Here is an 18,960-nt window from a genome sequence, read left to right on the forward strand (position 1 = left end):
AAGTTTTATGTTTATGAGACCATCAAAATTGGTTCCGTAACCCAAGTGGTCTTGTAATGCTGGTGAGTAAACCTGAAAATTGGTTTCATAAACCATGTATCCCTACTCACACACACACACGTTTGTACAGCTATAGCTGTGAGAATACTCATTCACATAATGCATTTCCTAGCCCCTTACCCTAACCTGTGCCCTAAACCTAATGTAACCCTAAACCAAAAATCAAGTCTTAACCCTCAAAAAGGCCAAAAAAGGTCTGTCGAAAAGGGAGGACCGGTAAAAATGTCCTCACTTTCCAAAATTGTCCTCACTGTCAGGTTACAAACCCATGGTCCTCACAAAACATCCTCACAACTATAGCTGTACAAGCACTAACACACACACACACACACACACACACACACACACACACACACACACACACACACACACACACACCTGTTTATCTAAATATGAAAGCATTCATTTTTTATTTCTCATGAGGTTTTTGTCTCCATTTCTCTGAGCATTATTTGCATCATGTAAAAGTTGCTCGCTGTCAACAAGAAAAGCTTGAAGTCAAGAAGAGAAAAACAGAAGTTAACATGTTGAAATTAGACAAAGTTTTATTCTTTAAATTTAATGAATATAAAACACAGCATGATTAAAACCAGTAGCAAAAAAAAAAAAAAATTTTTAAATTAATTCAAATATCTATAAGACATCAGAAGATTGGTTGTTTGTTGTACTTTACTGTCATTTTCATAAACACTTTAACTTGTTAAATTGAGCAGTTTTTGACATCATATGAGTATTTTCAACAGTAACACCTAAGATAGATGAAACGACAAATGTTTGCTATACTTTTTTTTTTTAATTCCCATATTTTCTTTTCCTCGCTGATGCTGAACTTCTATGTATCTGAAAGTTTTAGTGGTCAGTTTCAATCGCATTGATCGCAATTTAATCGCATTGATCGCAATTAATCGTGATTAATTCATGGAGAACTGTCAAACAATTAAATTTTTTAAAGTTGAGATTAATTGCAATGAAGAATCTAATGCTCATAAATCAGTCCCAATGTCAGGAAAAAACACTATTATCCTCTAGTTCTTTTCTTTGACTCAATTGGCAGACCTCAATGGATTAATCGCGATTAAAATTGACAGCACTAGAAACTTTATCAAAACCAAATAACAAACCACATTTTATTGACTTTAATCAACAAAAGAAAGCAATTTATTTCAATAAAAATTGCTGGACTTCAGATCCTCTTGTTGTCTGCATAATTGTGTTGTTAGATGTGTTCAGGATAATGTTTACTTCTAAAATGTTTTTTGTTCTTGTTTGAGTAGAAATTTAAAAGCAAGGCTCTGACTTGACATTTATTTATTTCATTGTAAATTCTGTGGTTTTATGCCAGGTGTGAGTGAGACGTGAAGCTCTTGGAGGTCAGTCAGCATGTGTGGAGCTGGTGGACGGTCCTTTGTTTCTGAGGATCATCATCAGAGAGAGTCCAAAGCAGTAGACCACACTCTTCACTATCAGCACTGTGTACTGCAGGCAGAGCAGCCTCTCTCTGTACCAGTGTGGTGGAGGGACGGCTGGAGGATATATGACTGAAACAGACAGAGATAAAACAATCGGCACTCTGCTCCTCTAAATAATGACAGTGAATCACAGCTGAAGTCATCAAACCTTCTTTACCTTGCTCTGTTTCAGCCTCCACTGTTCCTCCCTCGTGCTTCACAGAGCAGCGATATTTTGTCTCAACATCATGCTGACCGAGCACCAAGATGGAGGTGGAGCGTCCCGACTCTCTGAGCTCCAGCTGCTCTCCCTCTCTGGAGTTCAGCTCCTCCAGGCCGCCGTTCTGCTTCAGTCTTTTCCAGGAGAACTGGACCTCAGGAGGGAACATGGCTGAGGCCACACACAGCAGGTGGTTCTTCAGGGGATCTCTGGAGGCTGCTGGGTACACGCTCACCACAGGCTTCACTACCCGCTGCTCTGGAATCAGACAGCAGCAACAAGCAGCACACACACACAACCACAAAGTCAACAGCAGCTTCCAGCTCTCAGCTACATTCAGTCTGATCCTGGAAACCACCTCAACTCTGATCAATCAGCTGATTGATGTGAACACAGTACAAAGGTCACTGCTCACTGTGTTCATGTTGATATCAGACTCTGTCTTCACCTCAGGTCCTCATGTGTTGCAGCTCACAGTGATTTTAACAGAGAAATAAAGTGGTCAGAGTTGGGGCCACACAGTGGAGTCAGTGTGAGAAAGTTCCTGCTTCACATCCAGGCTGAACTCAGAGGCCCTCATCTATCAATCGGTCGTACGCCGCCATACGGCCATATGAAAGACAGGATCAGCATTTGTCATTATGATCGTGATCGTACGGAAAGATGAAATCTCACGACAGGTCTGACAATCTTGTACACAATTTTGAGTCACTGTGGATTTGCGGTGCAGCACAACAAAATGTGGCGTGAAGATTATTACAAAGCAAACCTCAAGCATGTCATAACACACAAGCAGCACACATTCAGTACAGATTAAAAAGAAAAAAATAAAACATAAATAATGGTCTTACAGAATATCTAATAAAATTTCGCTACACAGCGCCGCAAGTGAGTTTTATCGCTGGTGTGTGAATTCATTTGCGCAACAAAATGGCGCCGTGCTATAGGCGCTTCAGTGTTATCGCTGGTACACAGGGTTGGGGAGTAACGGTGTTACGTAATCAGGATACAAAAAAATTGTAACTGTAATCCGTTACAGTACACGCAAAAAAAATTTAATCTCATTACAGGCACTTCTGATAAAAACACAGATTACTGAGCGGGATTACTTTTGAAAATCAAACGGAATATACCAGCTACAACAGACGCCATTAGGCGCGTCATCGACCCAGAAGTCGCCATCTTGGAGGTACTCCGTATCATACCGTATCAAAACAAAGCACGAGTCCTAAGGAAGATCCAGAGCGTTATCAAGAAAAATGGTAAATTATTGCCGTGTCATTGGTTGTGCCAATAGGTCAGACCGAGAAAAACATTTGGAATTATATAGACGTTGCCCTTCGACAGACTGGCGACCTGTCCAGGGTGTACCCCGCCTTCGCCCACAGCAGCTGGGATCGGCTCCAGTCACCCGCGACCCCGATAAGCGGTAGAAAATAAATGAATGAATGAATGAATAGACTTCCAAAAGTTATAAAAAAAAAAACCTGGGTGAGGAATGCCAAAAACTATGAGAGGAACGGAGGCGCTTGTGGTTAGCAACGCTTAACCAAGATCTACGAGGGAAAAATCTGGACAGCATCCGAATTTATTCAGCACATTTCTTGTCAGGTAAGTGAAACAGAGCGCAACAGTTTAAGCTTATTAATGACTTCATATGTTACTTTGATCATTCATAAACATTTAGCTTCTACAGAAACTTGAATTTTTCTGTCCCTAGCCTTAAGAGATGTATTACTCCTGAAAAAACAGTTTGTGCTAGATTTTTAAAGTATTTTTTGCAAAAAAAAAAAAAAAACCAAAAAAAACCAACATATTTCAGCTATCACACTATTTGTAGCCATCAGCCTGGTAATATTTGCGTTTTAATCAATTATTTAGAACCCCAACCCCTACGAAAGTGCTGGTCCCCAGTGAGGGTCCAGGAGGTGGGAGCCAACTCCTACGGATCTTTACCACCAATAAACCGTAGCTTCTCGAAATATCGGGCTTTCTCTTGTAACCCAAGGCCTTCCCGATATTCCTTTGCTTCTTCACTCCGTTTTGACGAGCTTTCGACATGGCTGAACGCACTCAAATTGTTCCATAACACACAATCGCGACTAAAATGAATGAATGAATGAATTAATTAATTAATTAATTTATTTATTTTTCGAACTTGTAAAAACGTATGCAGCTAATTTGTACATACAAAACAAAAAAATATTTAAAAAAAGTTAATACAAATCAAAGAAAACAAAAGAAAACATCAACATAGTTCGAAAAAAGGAGTAGGAGGAAGTAAAGACTTTTTTTTTAAAGATTCCTACCCCTTTTTAAGTTTTAAAGTCATACTTCAAGGAACATCCTGTAATATAATGACATAATATGACCAAATATAATATGCATAAACCGTGCAGATATCCTTATAAATACACAAAATATGCCCCCACATACCACAGAGTCATCCCCATAAATATATACTATACAATAACATAACTACAGTATAACAACAATATATCACTTTACACCACATGCATAACACTAAACACAATTCTTTTTGTTTTTTTATACTGTCAGTATGATTGTTTACACTGAGTATCTCCAATATGACGGCGCAGCGAGGGTACCGCCCAAGTCATGACGTTGGTGAAAACCCTCTATACAGACATTGTGACACTTTACGGCACTTTAGAGCACTTTACGGCACAAACCGCCACATCGTAGATCTATAAACAATAGACACCGTAGATATATAAATGATATGACGCCGCATCGACCGCCATCTTGGAGCAGCCTCCCGCTCTACTGATATGTTTAACCGTGAATGAAACAACCCGAGTTGCCATGAATTTTACCCCCTGCTGCTGGAGTCATGGCTGCTCCAGAGAGAGAGAGGAACTCATTTTTTTGCTGGAAACTGAGACATTTTGTATTTAAGTCAGATGAGGACCAGAACTTCTCTCTCCGTGGTCGACAATTCTGCCTCCCAGCTGTGAAAACGCTCTCAACATCCAGGGACTCATCAAACCTGAAGACACATCTACAGGTATGAAACACACCTGAACTCACAGTGAAGCTAAAGTGTTATTAGCCTGCTAACAGTAACCTGCTGCTGAGAACCTCAGCCTCACCAGGCTGAACTCAGAAGAATCTGATGGAGGCAATAATATCTTCAGCCTGTATGGAGGATTTACTGGAGACTGCATGTTTCCTTCTGTCACTGAGGAATGAATCAACTCTGAACTCTTGAAAAAATACTTTGCATGGCCGACCTGAACACAAAACCTGCTCCTCACTGCAGCAGTACAGCTACACCGCAGACTGAGGATAGAATATAAATGTGTGTTAACACTGTCAGCCCGGCTCCTGGTGCTGCTGCTGGACTGTAGAGCTACTAGAGGATCAGTCTGAACTGATGGTTCTGATCCTGAGTCAGAAAGAAAGAAGTCAGATTCTCAGTAGGGTAGAGGTTAAAGGTCATGTTGTTGGTATCAATTGGGGCTGAACACAGAGTTCAGCAGAGTTAAGAACCCTCAGAGCATTTAGTGTTTACTGTGTAGAGTTTCAATACACTGTGAGGACGACAGACGGTATTTGTCTTTATTTTTATGTTTGCTGGTGAAGTAATCTAAAAGTAACTAGAAGTAATCTGGTACGTTACTTTTTAATTGAAGTGATTAGAGTAAGTTACTGATTACATTTTTTGACAAATAACTTGTAATTGTACCGGATTACAATTTAAAAGTAACCCTCACAACCCTGCTGGTACAAATGTGCAAAACAAAACATCCTGCAGAAACATCACAACCCTCCTCATCGCCGTCTCCTGCACAGCAGCAGTGGGCACAGACCTGCGTATTCGCAGTGCTCCGTGGAAGGATATACCGGAGCACAGCAGTAGCAGCCGTAGACTCAGCCGCTGTGCGCCGGTATATCCTTCCGCTGAGCACTATGTTTGTGTTCTGTTGGAGCATTATTTAATTTTTTTATTCTTGTACTTTTTAATCTGTACTGAATGTGCTGCTTGTGCTTTATGACATGTTTAAAGTTTGCTTTATAATTATTTTCACGCTCTGCCTGGTTTTTCTGTGTTGCACCACAAATCCACAGTGACTCAGACTTGTGTACACGATGTCAGAGCTGTCGTGAGATTTCATCTTCCCGTACGATCACGATCATATTGGTAAATGCCAATCCCTTCTTCCATATGCCCGTGTGCCCATATACCGCCGTACTAACATTTGATAAATGAGGGCCATCGTGTTTTTGACTAAAATATGTTTTAGATGATACATTTAATGCTCTGACTTTACCTGGGGACCTAGATATACTGACAACTATTTTAATGATGTAAAACAGATCAATGAGATGAATCTATATATTTTCAAATAGTGGTTTGGAAACAACTAATACTTTCTACATGATATAATTAATGCTTTGTCTTTAACAGAAGTTCTGATATTGAATTATATGTGGAGCACATTTACCACATATATACCAATTTGAATGCTTTATTCAAAGGAGATAAGTCTAAAACAGATGTATTGAAAAGTGATCTGTTCAGTGTTTTTCGTCTCATTGATGGATAAAGATGGAGAACAACCGTGTTCACTCACATTCATTCATTCATAACCTATGCATGAGGGCAAAGTCCGGCCTGGACAGATCACCGGTTCATCTCACAGCGTTTGATTCTTTATTTTATTTTCATTTTAATTTATTTTGTTTTTCATTTTATTTTTGAACTTGTTCAGGAATTATGAACAATATTTCTAAGCTTATAAATTAAATTGACAGGCCCTTCAGCAGGAACTCAGTGTCACAAAAGTAAATCCAGTTTTGATCAAAATTTACATCCACCTTCAATAGTGACACAAGACTCAATGTGAAGAAGTTTTTAATTAAATTGTATTTTATCATTCCATTTTCAGATTTCAGAATTTTGGTTGAGATTAAAAACAACGTCCAGCAAAAAGAATTTCAGGAATCTCCAGTTTTATTTTGAAATATCCATTATTTCATGTAAAAGAAGCTAAACTCTATCTATCTATATATAAAGGTGATGTATAAATATTACCTTTTTTTTGTTGTTTTTATGTGTGTGGCTATGTTGACATGCAAAATTTCTTGATGTATTTGACAGATTAAGTACAACGCAAATATTTGTGTTTACCATGATGTAAATAATAAATTATCATCAGTGTGTTTTACATTTTGTTGTTTTTGTGGATCAGTGAATGACTGTTGTTTCAAATTACAAAAAATATCCGTTTTGATTTATAACAATTAAACTCATATTGTCACAGAAAATTTACACTGAAAGCCAAACTATTGATTATATTTTCAATGAAACATCAGCTTGTCAGTCAGGAAGTATCAACTTTCCAAAGTATCTGAGTTTACGATGAATTATCCCCTGCACTCTAAAAAGTAACTCAGAGGAGCTTCTAACACCACTTGATTTAATACATGGATCCAAGTAAAAAATTGTAATGAGTTGATTTTGAGAAACTTTCTAAGTTCCAAACCTATTTTTTTCAAGTTATGAAAAAGTTCTTAATGACATCAACTTAATTTTGCTTGCAGTTTGAACTCAAAATTCATTGTTGATGTGTTTAAAACAAAATTCAAGTTGTTATAACTTAACAAACTTGGCTTGATAATTTGATTTTGTCAATGTTGACTTCTCAATTTTAAGTTCCCTCTCGCCACACAACATGCCTGGACCAGTTGGACAGTGGGTTAGCAGGATGAAACACCTTGATACAAGCAACATTTCATGGTGACTAAAATTCATTTTTAGTCGGGTAAGGACACCACATCGGCATGGTTAGTGCTGGTCACAGCATAAAGGAAACAGGCTCTTTGAAGAATTTAACAATGATGATGGTAGTGCCGCAATGCATCATGGGAGTTTGGGATGAGATATTCAAGATTTAAACATTGATTTAATTATTTATTTCGATGTTCTGATGTTAATAGTGTTATTGGTAGTTGTGTTTGGTTGTGTTCTTGTTCACTTAATCTAAATAGTTTAGTTACTTTTTGTGTCAAACCTGGAATGAGAAGTATTGAGCATTTAATCTGCTCCTGCTACTACTCCAAAACTTGTAGTTCAACAAAACAGTTCCCAATTGCCACTGGGCTTATTAATAGCCTGATATTGCCTGTGCAGAATCGTATTCCCAAATACTCACAACATTACGGGTCAACAGAAACTGGCCATTTTAACAACTTAAAAGTGGACAGCCAATTTATTTGAGTTATCAACATAAAAATCTTGCATTTATTAAGTAAAGGCTCGTCCATGCTTCACATGTACGCGTTTCCGCGTCCGCTTTGGAAGGTCCGCGCACCACCGATGCGGACGCGCTTTCTCCCATGCTACATTTTGAGCTCAGCTGTGCGCGTCTCATGCAGGCGCGGTGATCCACGCAGCCTCGAGAAGCTTTTCCGGCTCTACAGACTGTTTATCTGCTCCTTTATTACGGTTTAGTTAGAGAAAATTAAGCACATACATTGTCAGTCCATTATCTTTAAGTATGAAAGTTTATTTAGCCTTTTTTTTCTGTTTCTGAATCGCGGGGGCGGCGCCGGAGCGATTAGTTACTTTTTCACTTCTGTCTGCAGACCTTCTCCTCCTCCAGACAGTCTGTCTCTCTTTCCACGAGTTTTTTACTCTTTCGGTGTCTTTAAGTGGAGCCATCAGGCTGGAGCTCCATCTACTTTCACTTTTACCGTCATGTTTTGTTTGCTATGGCGCTCTGGCGCACACTTCTGCGACCTGCGCGCTATGCACAACGCGGTCTCAATTTCTGGCTGCTGCGCGGACGTTCGCGGATCGGTCCGCGCGGACCCTAGCGGACAGGAATTCATGACGATTTTTATGTCACGCGGACCAACGCGCAACGCGCACCCACGCGGACATGTGAAGCATGGACGGGCCTTTAGCGGTACTTAAAATGATCTTTGCCTGATGACAAAAAATGAATTCACTCAAAGCAATATAGTTTGTTGATTCAATGTAATTTCTGAGGTTGCCATAACTTAAAAAGACTAATGCAAACTGTTGCGTTGATTTTTTTTGTTGAGTCTAGACATTTGTTTTTAGACTGTGCTGAAAAAATAAATTACCTTGAAATACACTCAAATGACACAAATGTTCCAGGTCTGCAAATAAAACAATGAATATGTTTTAAATGTTTGTTCTTACCTGTTACATACAGTTTAGTCCCAGAGCCAAAGATGTCCCACAGTGAGAAAGAGTGAAACAAAAACCCTCCTGCAGCTGAATGTGAGCTGAGCTGATGAGACTGTGTCATATTTCTGCTCCATGAAGAGTTTCTCTGATTCCATATCAACACATCGGCACGTACCAGGGCACCGCTGTGGATGCATTTCAGTTTTCAGCCCAACTAAGGGAGCCCAGTGACGTGGAGGAAGCGATGTGTTAATTTTGCTGTAAAACAGTGCAGAACAAAAGCGCGAACATGCTAATGCTAATACTACAGTGATCATCAACTGGCAGCCCGCGGGCTTTTTTTAAAAAAAAATTTTTATAGAAATTTTTTTTCCCTTGTCCTGTTCGGCAGTTGGGGCGTGCAATATTGTATGATTGTAGCCTTTTACTATCCGAACAGATTTTAATGTTAGCAGCAGGATGAGACTGAATCTCCTCCTGCTGCTGCCTTTATTTAAAGCTGGCATCCGGCATGGCTGCCGGACAGGACCGGGACGGAAACGCTCAGAGAGCGAGAGACAGAAAGAGATAAAGATAAAGAGAGGGAGGAAGGTGGGGGGGGGGGGGGGGCGGCACACATTCACAATGCAAAACAGTGTTGTCGACGCACCACACGCAACCAAGAACAATCCCAAACCCCAATCTAGACAACACCAAAACAGAGCTGGCAACCAACACAAAAAACTGACAGAACCATACATATATATATAATTTTTTTTTCTTTTTTTTCCCCCCTGACGAACCATAGTAGTGAACAGACCAGGCCACAAAAATAAAAGGAGGTGTAGGGAAGGAAGGAAATGCAAGGACACCACAAACCCTTTTTTTTTTTTTTTTTTGAGAATATAGCTAGTAGTGACTAGTAGTAAACTCAGGGCATGCATCAAGAGAGGTCTACTACAGATCACCATTAGTCTAACCACCACAAGAAGACGAGCTAACCGAGTTAAGTATGTGAAGAGTGATTAAAGATCAGCGTGATCATGCAAATATGATGGTGATAGTGATGGTGATAGTGATCATGCATATATGACCTCTGACCCCTGAGAAGGCCAGAAGCAGGCCAGAGAGGCCCTAAGAGCCCAGACAGCCGGCGGTCATCACAGAGCCCGGATCCAAGCCGCTCCCCCAGGCAGACGCCCCCGCTCCGGTTCAGAAATGGGGCAGAGGAAAGCCCCGGCCGAGGACCCCAGCAGTCCCGGGGCCCGGGCCCCGCGGAGCCATGACCGGCATGAGACCGTCCACCCTGGGCGCCGGACACCCGGGGCAGGCAGAGCCGAGAGCCCAAGGCCCAAGAGCCCTTGGGCTGAATATGGCCCGACGAACCGTCCAGGCAGGCCCGCAACGAGATTCCAACACACACACACACACACACGTGTGCACTCCCCCCCCCCACCATCCGCAAGTGGATGCACGCATTCCCCACCCCCAATATATTCGTCAATCGCAATTTTTTTTCCTGACAATTAAAGCTGCTGTAGGCAGGATTTTGCTAGTCAATGCTAATTTTTCTGTGTTTTCTTTGGATTAAATGTTAGAGTATCCATTGATAATCCTTTAGGAGTGTAGCATCCCAGATAGCATACGGATGTGGGCCACTTCAGGCAACAGTCTGGCACTGTAGGCATTCTTCTGGGCCACAAAAAACAGATGTAAGCCTAAACTGGCCCATGTGGTAAATACTACATTTGGCCCATACCTTATAAAACAAATATGGCCCATGTTTGGCAAATACGTGGCAGAGTAGGGAATAGTTATTCTGCAGGTGAACCAAGGCTGGGGCACATATGGTTCGGCACACGTGGCCCACCTTTGCTGAAACTCATTTGGGCCACTTTTGGCCGAAAGACGGCAATCAGCATCGACTAATCTGGATGTGAGCCTAAAGTGGCCCACATATGAGAAAACGCGCGTGACCCACCTTTGCTGAAACACATTTGGGCCAGTTTTGGCTGAAAGACGGCAGTGAGCATCGACTAATCTGGATGTGAGCCTAAAGTGGCCCGCATGTAACATGGTGGGGTCCATACTTTGTGAAGTACAAATGTTGCAGGGCAAGAAAAGACAAGAAAAGCTATGTTAGTTTGCTTCTCTCATTGAACAGCTGTCCACTATTACTTGCTCCTAGTTGTATCTACAATTTCAATTAGCAGACACTTTTGTCCAAAGCAACGTACAACAGATATAACATACAAACATTACACTCACATTTAAAACTAGGGACAATTTAGGGTGACCAATTAATCTGACATGCATGTTTTTGGACTGTGGGAGGAAGCCAGAATAGGGAACCCATGCAAACTCCACACAGAAAAGCCCCAAGCCCTGGCCAGTACTTGAACCCAGGACCCTCTTACTGTGAGACGAGAGCATTAACTACTACGCCACCATGAATAGCTATGCAAACTGCTACTGCTTTTCTTTTGTCCAGATCATCCGTTATTAACTAAACCATAAACATAAGATAAGATAAGATAAGATAAGATAAGAAAAGATGACTTTATATTCCTTTTTCAGTGGAATGTTCCATGATGTACCTGAACATATCACCCACAGTGACAGGTTTTTTTTTTTTTGTTTTGTTTGTTTGTTTGTTTTTTGTTAATGAAGTCAACTACTAAGTCTGTATGCCGTGAAGGATCATATCTTTATTCAAACTCTACTTTCCGTTATGGTTTTTCCTGCTTCAAGTCGGAGTTTTCCAAATTACCGAGTCCTTTAAATGCATCATATTTGAATTGACGAATGGGCACAAGGAAACAATTGCTGCAAACCTGCAGCTGTGACTTCTATCCAGAACAGAAGAGAAGTCATGGTGAGGTAAGTCCCTGAACAAAAAATAAAAGAATGAATTAATCTGTCTGTTGGAAACTTTTAGCTCTTATTGTTGGAATGTTACATTGTTTTGTCAGGTTGCCAGTGCTGCAAAAATATTAGGTAGTTAACATTCACTTTTATGTAAGGATAAAGTGACCAGTGCTGAAAAGGCGTGCCACACAGCTCACATGTAAGTCAGCTACAATACCTATTTTGCAGTATACGTGTGATGCTGTTCTACAGCAGAAATCAAGATGAAGCTGTCACCATATGTAAAAAAAAGAAAAAGAGGGTGAAGTACAGAACAAATCTCCCCAATTCTAAATGAATTGAACTCTATGTTTTATTACTGTAACTTCAGGTTAAATGTGAAGTTTGTCAGAGTGTTTGATCAAACTGCTTTACTCAAGTTCACTTGGCATGTATCAGTGCCATCTTTCATTGTTGTCTGAGCAAGAAGATATTGGGTCAGTGATCAGATGCCTTCAGATTCAATTTTTTTAAAAAACCTTTTTTTTTTTTTTTGGTTTCATGATAAGGTTTTTGTAGTTTGCACTTCACTGCAACCATGTCCAGTAACCACAGAGCTGCTTTACTGAGTCAACAAAATGTTCTTTTGTGCATTTCTTAAAGGGCCAGATGAAGATGAGATGATGCTGGGGCCGTGAATGTTTTGCAGTGAGCGTTGGAGGTCAACAAGTGTTCCACTGAGTCAGAATTTTGTTATTTTTTTATTTTGTTTTGCCTATTTTGGGGCACAGGTTAAAAAAATAAAGGATCATTAGTTCTTTACTTTTCACAAGTTGTTTCTCGTGTCTGGTTATTTCTTCATTTCTTCAGGAGGTATCTTCATCTTTGACCCTGATGAGTCCCAAGACTGGACCACTGCATGCCACCATTTAACACAATATCTGGAGGTACCGAAATAATATGTAGCCACAAATTCACACGACACCAGTTCTGCTTCATTTATATGATGTGTTCATGTTTGACCTAGAACTTTGTCATGGTATAGGCTCGACAAGATCTGCCCAGATAGCAAAAATTTTTCGGCCTATATGCAGCCCATACCTGACATGTTCACATGGCCCACGTACCCCATGGAATGATGGCACTTGGGAGGTCCGCTCCTGTTTGCCAAAAGTGGGCCACAATCAAGCCTTCACACTGCCAGATGTCAACCATAAACCGGCCAAATAAACCAGCACTCAACCAAATGTGGGCCACTAGCAAAATTCTTGTGGCCCATGTCTGGCCCATACCTGACATGTTCATACGGCCCACGTACCACATGGAATGATGGCACTTGGGAGGTCCGCTCCTGTTTGCCAAAAGTGGGCCACAACCAAGCCTTTACAATGCCAGATGTCAACCAAAAACAGGCCAAATAAACTTGCACTCACCCAAATTTGGGCCACTAGCAAAATTCTTTTGGCCCATATCTGGCCCATACCTGACATGTTCATACAGCCCACATACTGCATGGACTGATGGCACCTGGGAGGTCCGCTCCCGTGTGCCAAAAGTGGGCCACAACCAAGCCTTCACAATGCCAGATGTCAACCAAAAACAGGCCAAATAAACTTGCACTCAACCGAATGTGGGCCACTGTATGCTTTTATTCTGGCCCATATACGATATGGAATGATGGCACAAAGGTGGTCCACAGTTGTTTGCCAAAAGTGGGCCACAACCAAACCAGCACAGTGCCAAATGTCAGCCAAGAGGAGACCAAATAAATCAGCACTCACCCAAATTTGGGCCACTGTGCACAAAATTGTTTTGCTAATGGCCCACATTTGGTTGAGTTCTGGTAGATTTGGCCTGTTTATGGTTGACATCTGGCATTGTGAAGGCTTGGTTGTGGCCCACTTTCGGCAAACAGGAGCAGACCTCCCAAGTGCCATCATTCCATGCGGTATGTGGGCCATATGAACATGTCGGGTATGGGCCAGATATGGGCCATAAGAATTTTGCTATCTGGGATAATTGCACGACCGCGAGGGCACAGCATTTCCATCTGTCTCTGTTCTGAGCTGAAAAGGAATCTCAACAGCTCCAGGTGTCTTTGGCCAATCAGAAGAGCCCATGAGGCTCTAACCGTGATTGGTCGAGGGGCGTTCGTCGCACGTTCTTGTGGGAGGGGCTTAACTTGCGTAAGGGCGTGATGTCAGAGAAAACAGGACAGGATTGGCTGTGCTGGGTTTTAAATCGCCATCTTAGATGGTCAAACCGCCATCTTGCTTAGGTAACCCTAAGCAAGATGGCGGAGATGTGGAATCCTGCCTACAGCACCTTTAATCGTCTCCTAAAATTCCAAATCATGACAGCCCTAGTGCTCGCCTCATATTCGCTGCATATTAACTAGCAGGACGGGGTTTGGTACAGAGTTGGGTGAGGAGGGGAGAAGGGGTTGTCTGCAGAGCCAGAGAGCAGGCGCTGGACTAGATGAATGCATCCTGCAGCTGTTAGAAATTAATTAATTGTAAAACCGAGAAAGCACGCTTCATAAAGGCAAATTGAGCCGTGCAGGGCGTACCGTACGGTTCGGTTTTAAACCGTAAACCGTTGCACCCCTAGAAGTTACTAGTGTCATTGTATCTGAAATGACAAATTCCAAAATCTATGCCATCATGGCAGATGAGGCAAGGGATGAAAAATCAGAGCAGTTAGCCGTTTGTGTCAGGTATGTGTCAGAGGGGGCAGTGAAGGAACATTTCTTAGCACTTGCAGAGATAAAATCATTTGATGCTCAGTCCATTGCAAATGAGCTGCAGCAGCAGATCCAAAACAATGGTCTTGCAGAGCTTAAGTGTGTAGCACAAACGTATGATGGTGCAGCTGTCATGAGTGGGTCCACTGGAGGTGTACAGGCACATTTTAGAAGGCTCCATCCTGAAGCTATCTATGTGCATTGTTATGCTCATGAACTTAATCTGGTGTTGTGCCATACTTGCAAGGCCATCCCAGAGGCTGTGGAGCTTTTCAGCTTGTTGGAGTGTGTGTACTCATTCTTTCTTTAGCACCTCCCTAGTGAATCATCACAAGTTCATGGAGGCTCAGACAAGGCTTGGATTGACAACAGTTCAGCTTGTGCAACTTTCAAACACTCGCTGGGCGTGTCAGTTGCCATCCATCAACGCAGTTCTTGAGACACTGTCTGCCATTTTCGAGTGCCTTTCTTCCATTAGGTCCCCCATAGCTGTTGGCCTCAGAGCAAAGCTCTATAAGTTCTCAGCAGTATATGCACTACTGATGTTTCAGTCACTTCTGTCTGTAACTGAAGGACTCCACAAGCTGCTTCAGAAAAAGACTTTAGACTTGGCAGAAGCTTTGACCTGCAAACAAGCAGTGTGTGACACTCTTAAGGGCAAACGCACAGACACATTTGCCACAGAGCTGTATGAGAGAGCCAAAGCCCTGTGCGACACCCACAGTATCCCTGAACCAGGTGCCAAGACAAGGCATAAACAGAGGAAAATGCAGGATTTTGTGCTGGAGGCATCTGCAGGTTCACGCACTGAATCGACCAACTCAGACACATTGAAAAGAGAGTTACTTTTCCCTTGTGTGGACAGGATGGTTGGTGAGCTTGAGCAAAACTTTTGCAGTGTAGACGCAGGGCTACTAGAAGGCATCCAGGCATGCAGTCCTAAATCTGAGAACTTCTTGAGTGAATCACTCTTGAGGGAACTTGCAAGACACTACAGCATTGACTTGAAAACAGAGGCGGTTCTGGTGGCCAGAAGCTTTCTTGCTTGGAAAACAGAAGCTGGATGTTCACCCACAGATATGTTGTCTGTACACAACCTCCTTGATTCAGACATGTTTCCCTCTCTGAAGGCAACCATCCAAGTTGCCCTGACAGTGCCTGTAAGCAGCTGCTCATGTGAAAGGTCCTTCAGTGCACTGCGTCGTCTGCACTCCTGGCTGCGTCAAACAATGGGTCAGAAAAGACTTCACAGTCTTGCAGTCATGTCAGTTGAGACAGATGTGCTTCAGCATCTCAGTCACAACAGAGTGATCGACAGATTTGAGACCCTTAAAAACAGACGCCATTCTTTGATCCTTCCACCCACCAAGTATCTTCCAATAGTGGCCATGTTATTTAAAACTGGTGTAACTTGTGACACCACAGTGCTCTTTGTATATAGTTTTGAATAATACATGTGGCTGGGCTCTTAATGAATAAGACGTATTTGTGAAATATGGCACTGTAACTATATGTGTTTTTTTTTCTTTGTTGTTAATGCTGTAAACATTCTTCCTGTGTTTGTTGTTGTATTGTATGAAAAATCTAAAGGTTGCTTAAAACTTTTACATACTAATCTGTTCAACCATACTACTCTGTTAAATCTGTCCAAAAAAGTGGAAAAGTGGACCTAGTGACGCCTCTGGTGCCACAACTTTTTTGGAGTTATTGCTTTTGACACAGTGGACATCACAGTTTAATAAATACACTGAGACACCTGGTGGACCTCTCTGGTACTCTTCCTAACTGGTTCAGTTCTTATCTCACAGATCCATGTTTTATGTAAGTATGGATCCATGTATGTAAACCATGAAATTAGGTGTGGGGTTCTCCAAGGCTCAATTTTAGGTCCCATTCTTTTTAACCTCTACATGCTTCCTCTTGGGGACGTCATCAGGAGACATGGCATCAGTTTCCACGGTTACGCCGTGTTTCCACCGGACACGTTTACACGACTGCTTTCGCTCGACAAATGACACCGCGCTGCGCTCGACGCCGACTTCTATTGCTGGTACAAATATGTTCAACAAAAAATCCTGCAGAAACATCGCTGTCTCCTGCACAGCAGCAGTGGGCAGGATTCGTCTGATGTTTGTCCCACAGTCCTGTGTCTGTCTGTATGTCTCTCTCTCTCTCTCTCGCTCTCTCTCTCTCTCTCTCTCTCTCTCTCGCGCTCTCTCTCTCTCTCTCTCTCTCTCTCTCTCTCTCTCTCTCTCTCTGCGCATACTGATCGATGGTGCGGTTTTTGCTCTTTTTTGTTTTTGACTGTTTTTACTGTTCAGCACTTTGCCTTTTTTTATGGATATGAAAAGTGCTTTTACAAATAAAGATTGGGATTGAGATGGCTCCGACTGCCACCAGCGCTGCTCTGTATTTGGCATGGAGAAGTCAGCTGCGGCTCCGGGCGAGGCCCCGGCATCTGTGGCATTACGTGTTTGGAGGTGGGATTTCTATTGAGGGCCTGGGCTCTCATTGGCCACTGGCGCCAGCTGGTGATCCATAAAAGTGTTGTCTCTTTGTCTGCTCCCCCGTTGACCTCACGAATCTGCCCGCCTACTGGCGTTTCACTTCCGTGTTCTTCGGTGCCTCGCGGCAGGTAAGAGGAGCTCCGCTCTTCTTGGAAATTTGTAAAAATCCCTTTCTAATTAGAGCATATATTTTTAGCACGGACAGTCGTTCATCTAGACGCAGACCTACGCCTCTCGCGGCACGATCGCTGGTAAGCGTATTTTTCATTCGTTGGGGTACAGGGCTCCTGTAGCTAAGTTAGCTTAGCTTGAGCCTAACTTAGCTTCTGTATTGTCGCTCGGCAACCAGTGCAGCTCTCGGCTCGAGCCTCTCCCTTTTGAGGAGCTGCATTTCAGCTCAAAAGTGGTAAGGAATGTCTGTTATTGTGGTGTTTGAGCTCCAACATTCCAATCTAATATTCCTTCTCCACTTCTACTTCAGACGCTGCTGTTTTGCCCTGCCTCGACACTTTGCTACAAATTATTTGTCGCTTTGCTGCTTTTGCACTCTGCTGTCGCTGCTTGCTGCTGTGTAGACCTGTCCTGCTGCGGTCTGTACTGCTCTTAAACTCTCCCTGCTTTCAGTGTGGCCGCCGTTAGGATGGCGCCTTGTCTAACCACAGGGAGGGTTTGATTTCTGGTCATTGCATCTGGATGGTGAATACTACAATGTCTCGTCGAAGAAGGGCTGCGCAATTGGGACACTGTTTGTCCCTCCCTCCATTGTGGGAAAACTGAAATTAATTTTTTTATAAATTGTAATATTTGTTTTGTTCTGTTCTAGGAGCTGGTGGTGGAGTCAAGTGGTGGAGGTGGTGGATTCCCCTGGTGGTGGTCGTCTCCTTTTAGTTTGTGGTGCACTTCCTTTTTTTATTTTGCTGTGTCGAGTCTGTGTGTTTGCCTTTAGTCTAAGGTTTCTACCCCCTTCGGTTCTCCCCCTCCCCAGTCACGGTTAAAGCGATACTTCAACATTTTGGCAAATTGGCCCGTTTAGCACAATTCATTAGTCATTTCGAACAGTATACTTACTTTTTTTGTGAGGGCGAGCTGTTGTTTATTCAGAGGTGAGTCGGGGAAGGTTTTCAGGACGGACACAATGGAAGTGGATGGTATTTTGGTCCCCCCTCGTCAAACTCATCAAATACACAATATAACAACCCCAAAACACTTTGGTGGGCAAATTATAATCCTCACATTCACTACGCTGTGAAGTATTAACGCAAAATTACGAGACTGAGTTGTTTATGCGAAGATTGCTAAGACGGAACTACTTGTCTGGGCGTAGTGATTTCAAAAGACAAAGTAGTTCCCAGTATTTGCTTCAGTGTCGTAACGCTACAATATTATTTGTTGGTGTTCCACAGCGTAGTGAATGTGCGGATTATAATTTGCCCACCAAAGTGTTTTGGGGTTGTTGGATTGTGTATTTGATGAGTTTGACGAGGGGGAACCAAAATACCATCCACTTCCATTGTGTCCGTCCCGAAAACCTTCCCCGACTCACCTCTGAATAAACAACAGCTTGCCCTCACAAAAAAAGTAAGTATGCTGTTCGAAATGACTAAATAATTGCGCTAAATGGGCCAATTTGCCAAAATGTTGAAGTATCGCTTTAAGCTCCAGCTCCTAGCCCTTTTTCCACTGCAAGTGTGTGTGGCTGCTTCACTATTTTTAGCAATTTTTGGCCTTTAAAAAAAACACTGTTATCATAAAGTATTGTCTTAAATAATTTTTTTTTTTTTGTAAATAAAACCTGTCAAAACCTAACCGACTAGTCTCCGCCTCTCAGTAAGGTTATGAATCTGTGTGCTTTGGCTATAATTCCCTAGGTGCAATTCCTGGGGTGGCGTTGTTGGGTTTTTTTTAGTCAATAGCGAGATTGATAAATTACAATACCGCTCCACGCCACACATGCTGCCCTATGGAGGCGGCCT

At 42.3% G+C, this 18,960-nt stretch overlaps 1 protein-coding gene across 1 annotated transcript; it reads right to left on the reverse strand.

The window, feature by feature from the left end:
- Nucleotides 1-1,074: 1,074 nt before the first annotated feature.
- LOC115405146 (uncharacterized) lies at nucleotides 1,075-17,573 on the reverse strand. The gene is made up of 4 exons (XM_030114623.1): nucleotides 17,449-17,573; nucleotides 8,924-9,036; nucleotides 1,678-1,986; nucleotides 1,075-1,628 (listed from the first exon to the last, which is right to left on the reverse strand). Exons 2-4 carry the CDS (start codon nucleotides 9,030-9,032, stop codon nucleotides 1,432-1,434), a joined length of 615 nt encoding a protein of 204 aa, XP_029970483.1. The 5' UTR covers nucleotides 9,033-9,036; nucleotides 17,449-17,573; the 3' UTR covers nucleotides 1,075-1,431.
- Nucleotides 17,574-18,960: the final 1,387 nt, after the last annotated feature.

This window comes from Salarias fasciatus, chromosome 18 (genome assembly GCF_902148845.1).
Source record: "Salarias fasciatus chromosome 18, fSalaFa1.1, whole genome shotgun sequence".
In the NCBI taxonomy this organism is placed as follows: Eukaryota; Metazoa; Chordata; class Actinopteri; order Blenniiformes; family Blenniidae; genus Salarias; species Salarias fasciatus.

Coding starts and splice junctions, on each gene's coding strand:
- LOC115405146 (XM_030114623.1), bottom strand. CDS start 9,032: ATGACACAGTCTCATCAGCTCAGCTCACATTCAGCTGCAGGAGGGTTT. Junction 1,987..8,923: donor GACTAAACTGTATGTAACAG/GTAAGAACAAAC, acceptor GTCTGATTCCAG/AGCAGCGGGTAGTGAAGCCT. Junction 1,629..1,677: donor AACAGAGCAAGGTAAAGAAG/GTTTGATGACTT, acceptor AGAGGAGCAGAG/TGCCGATTGTTTTATCTCTG.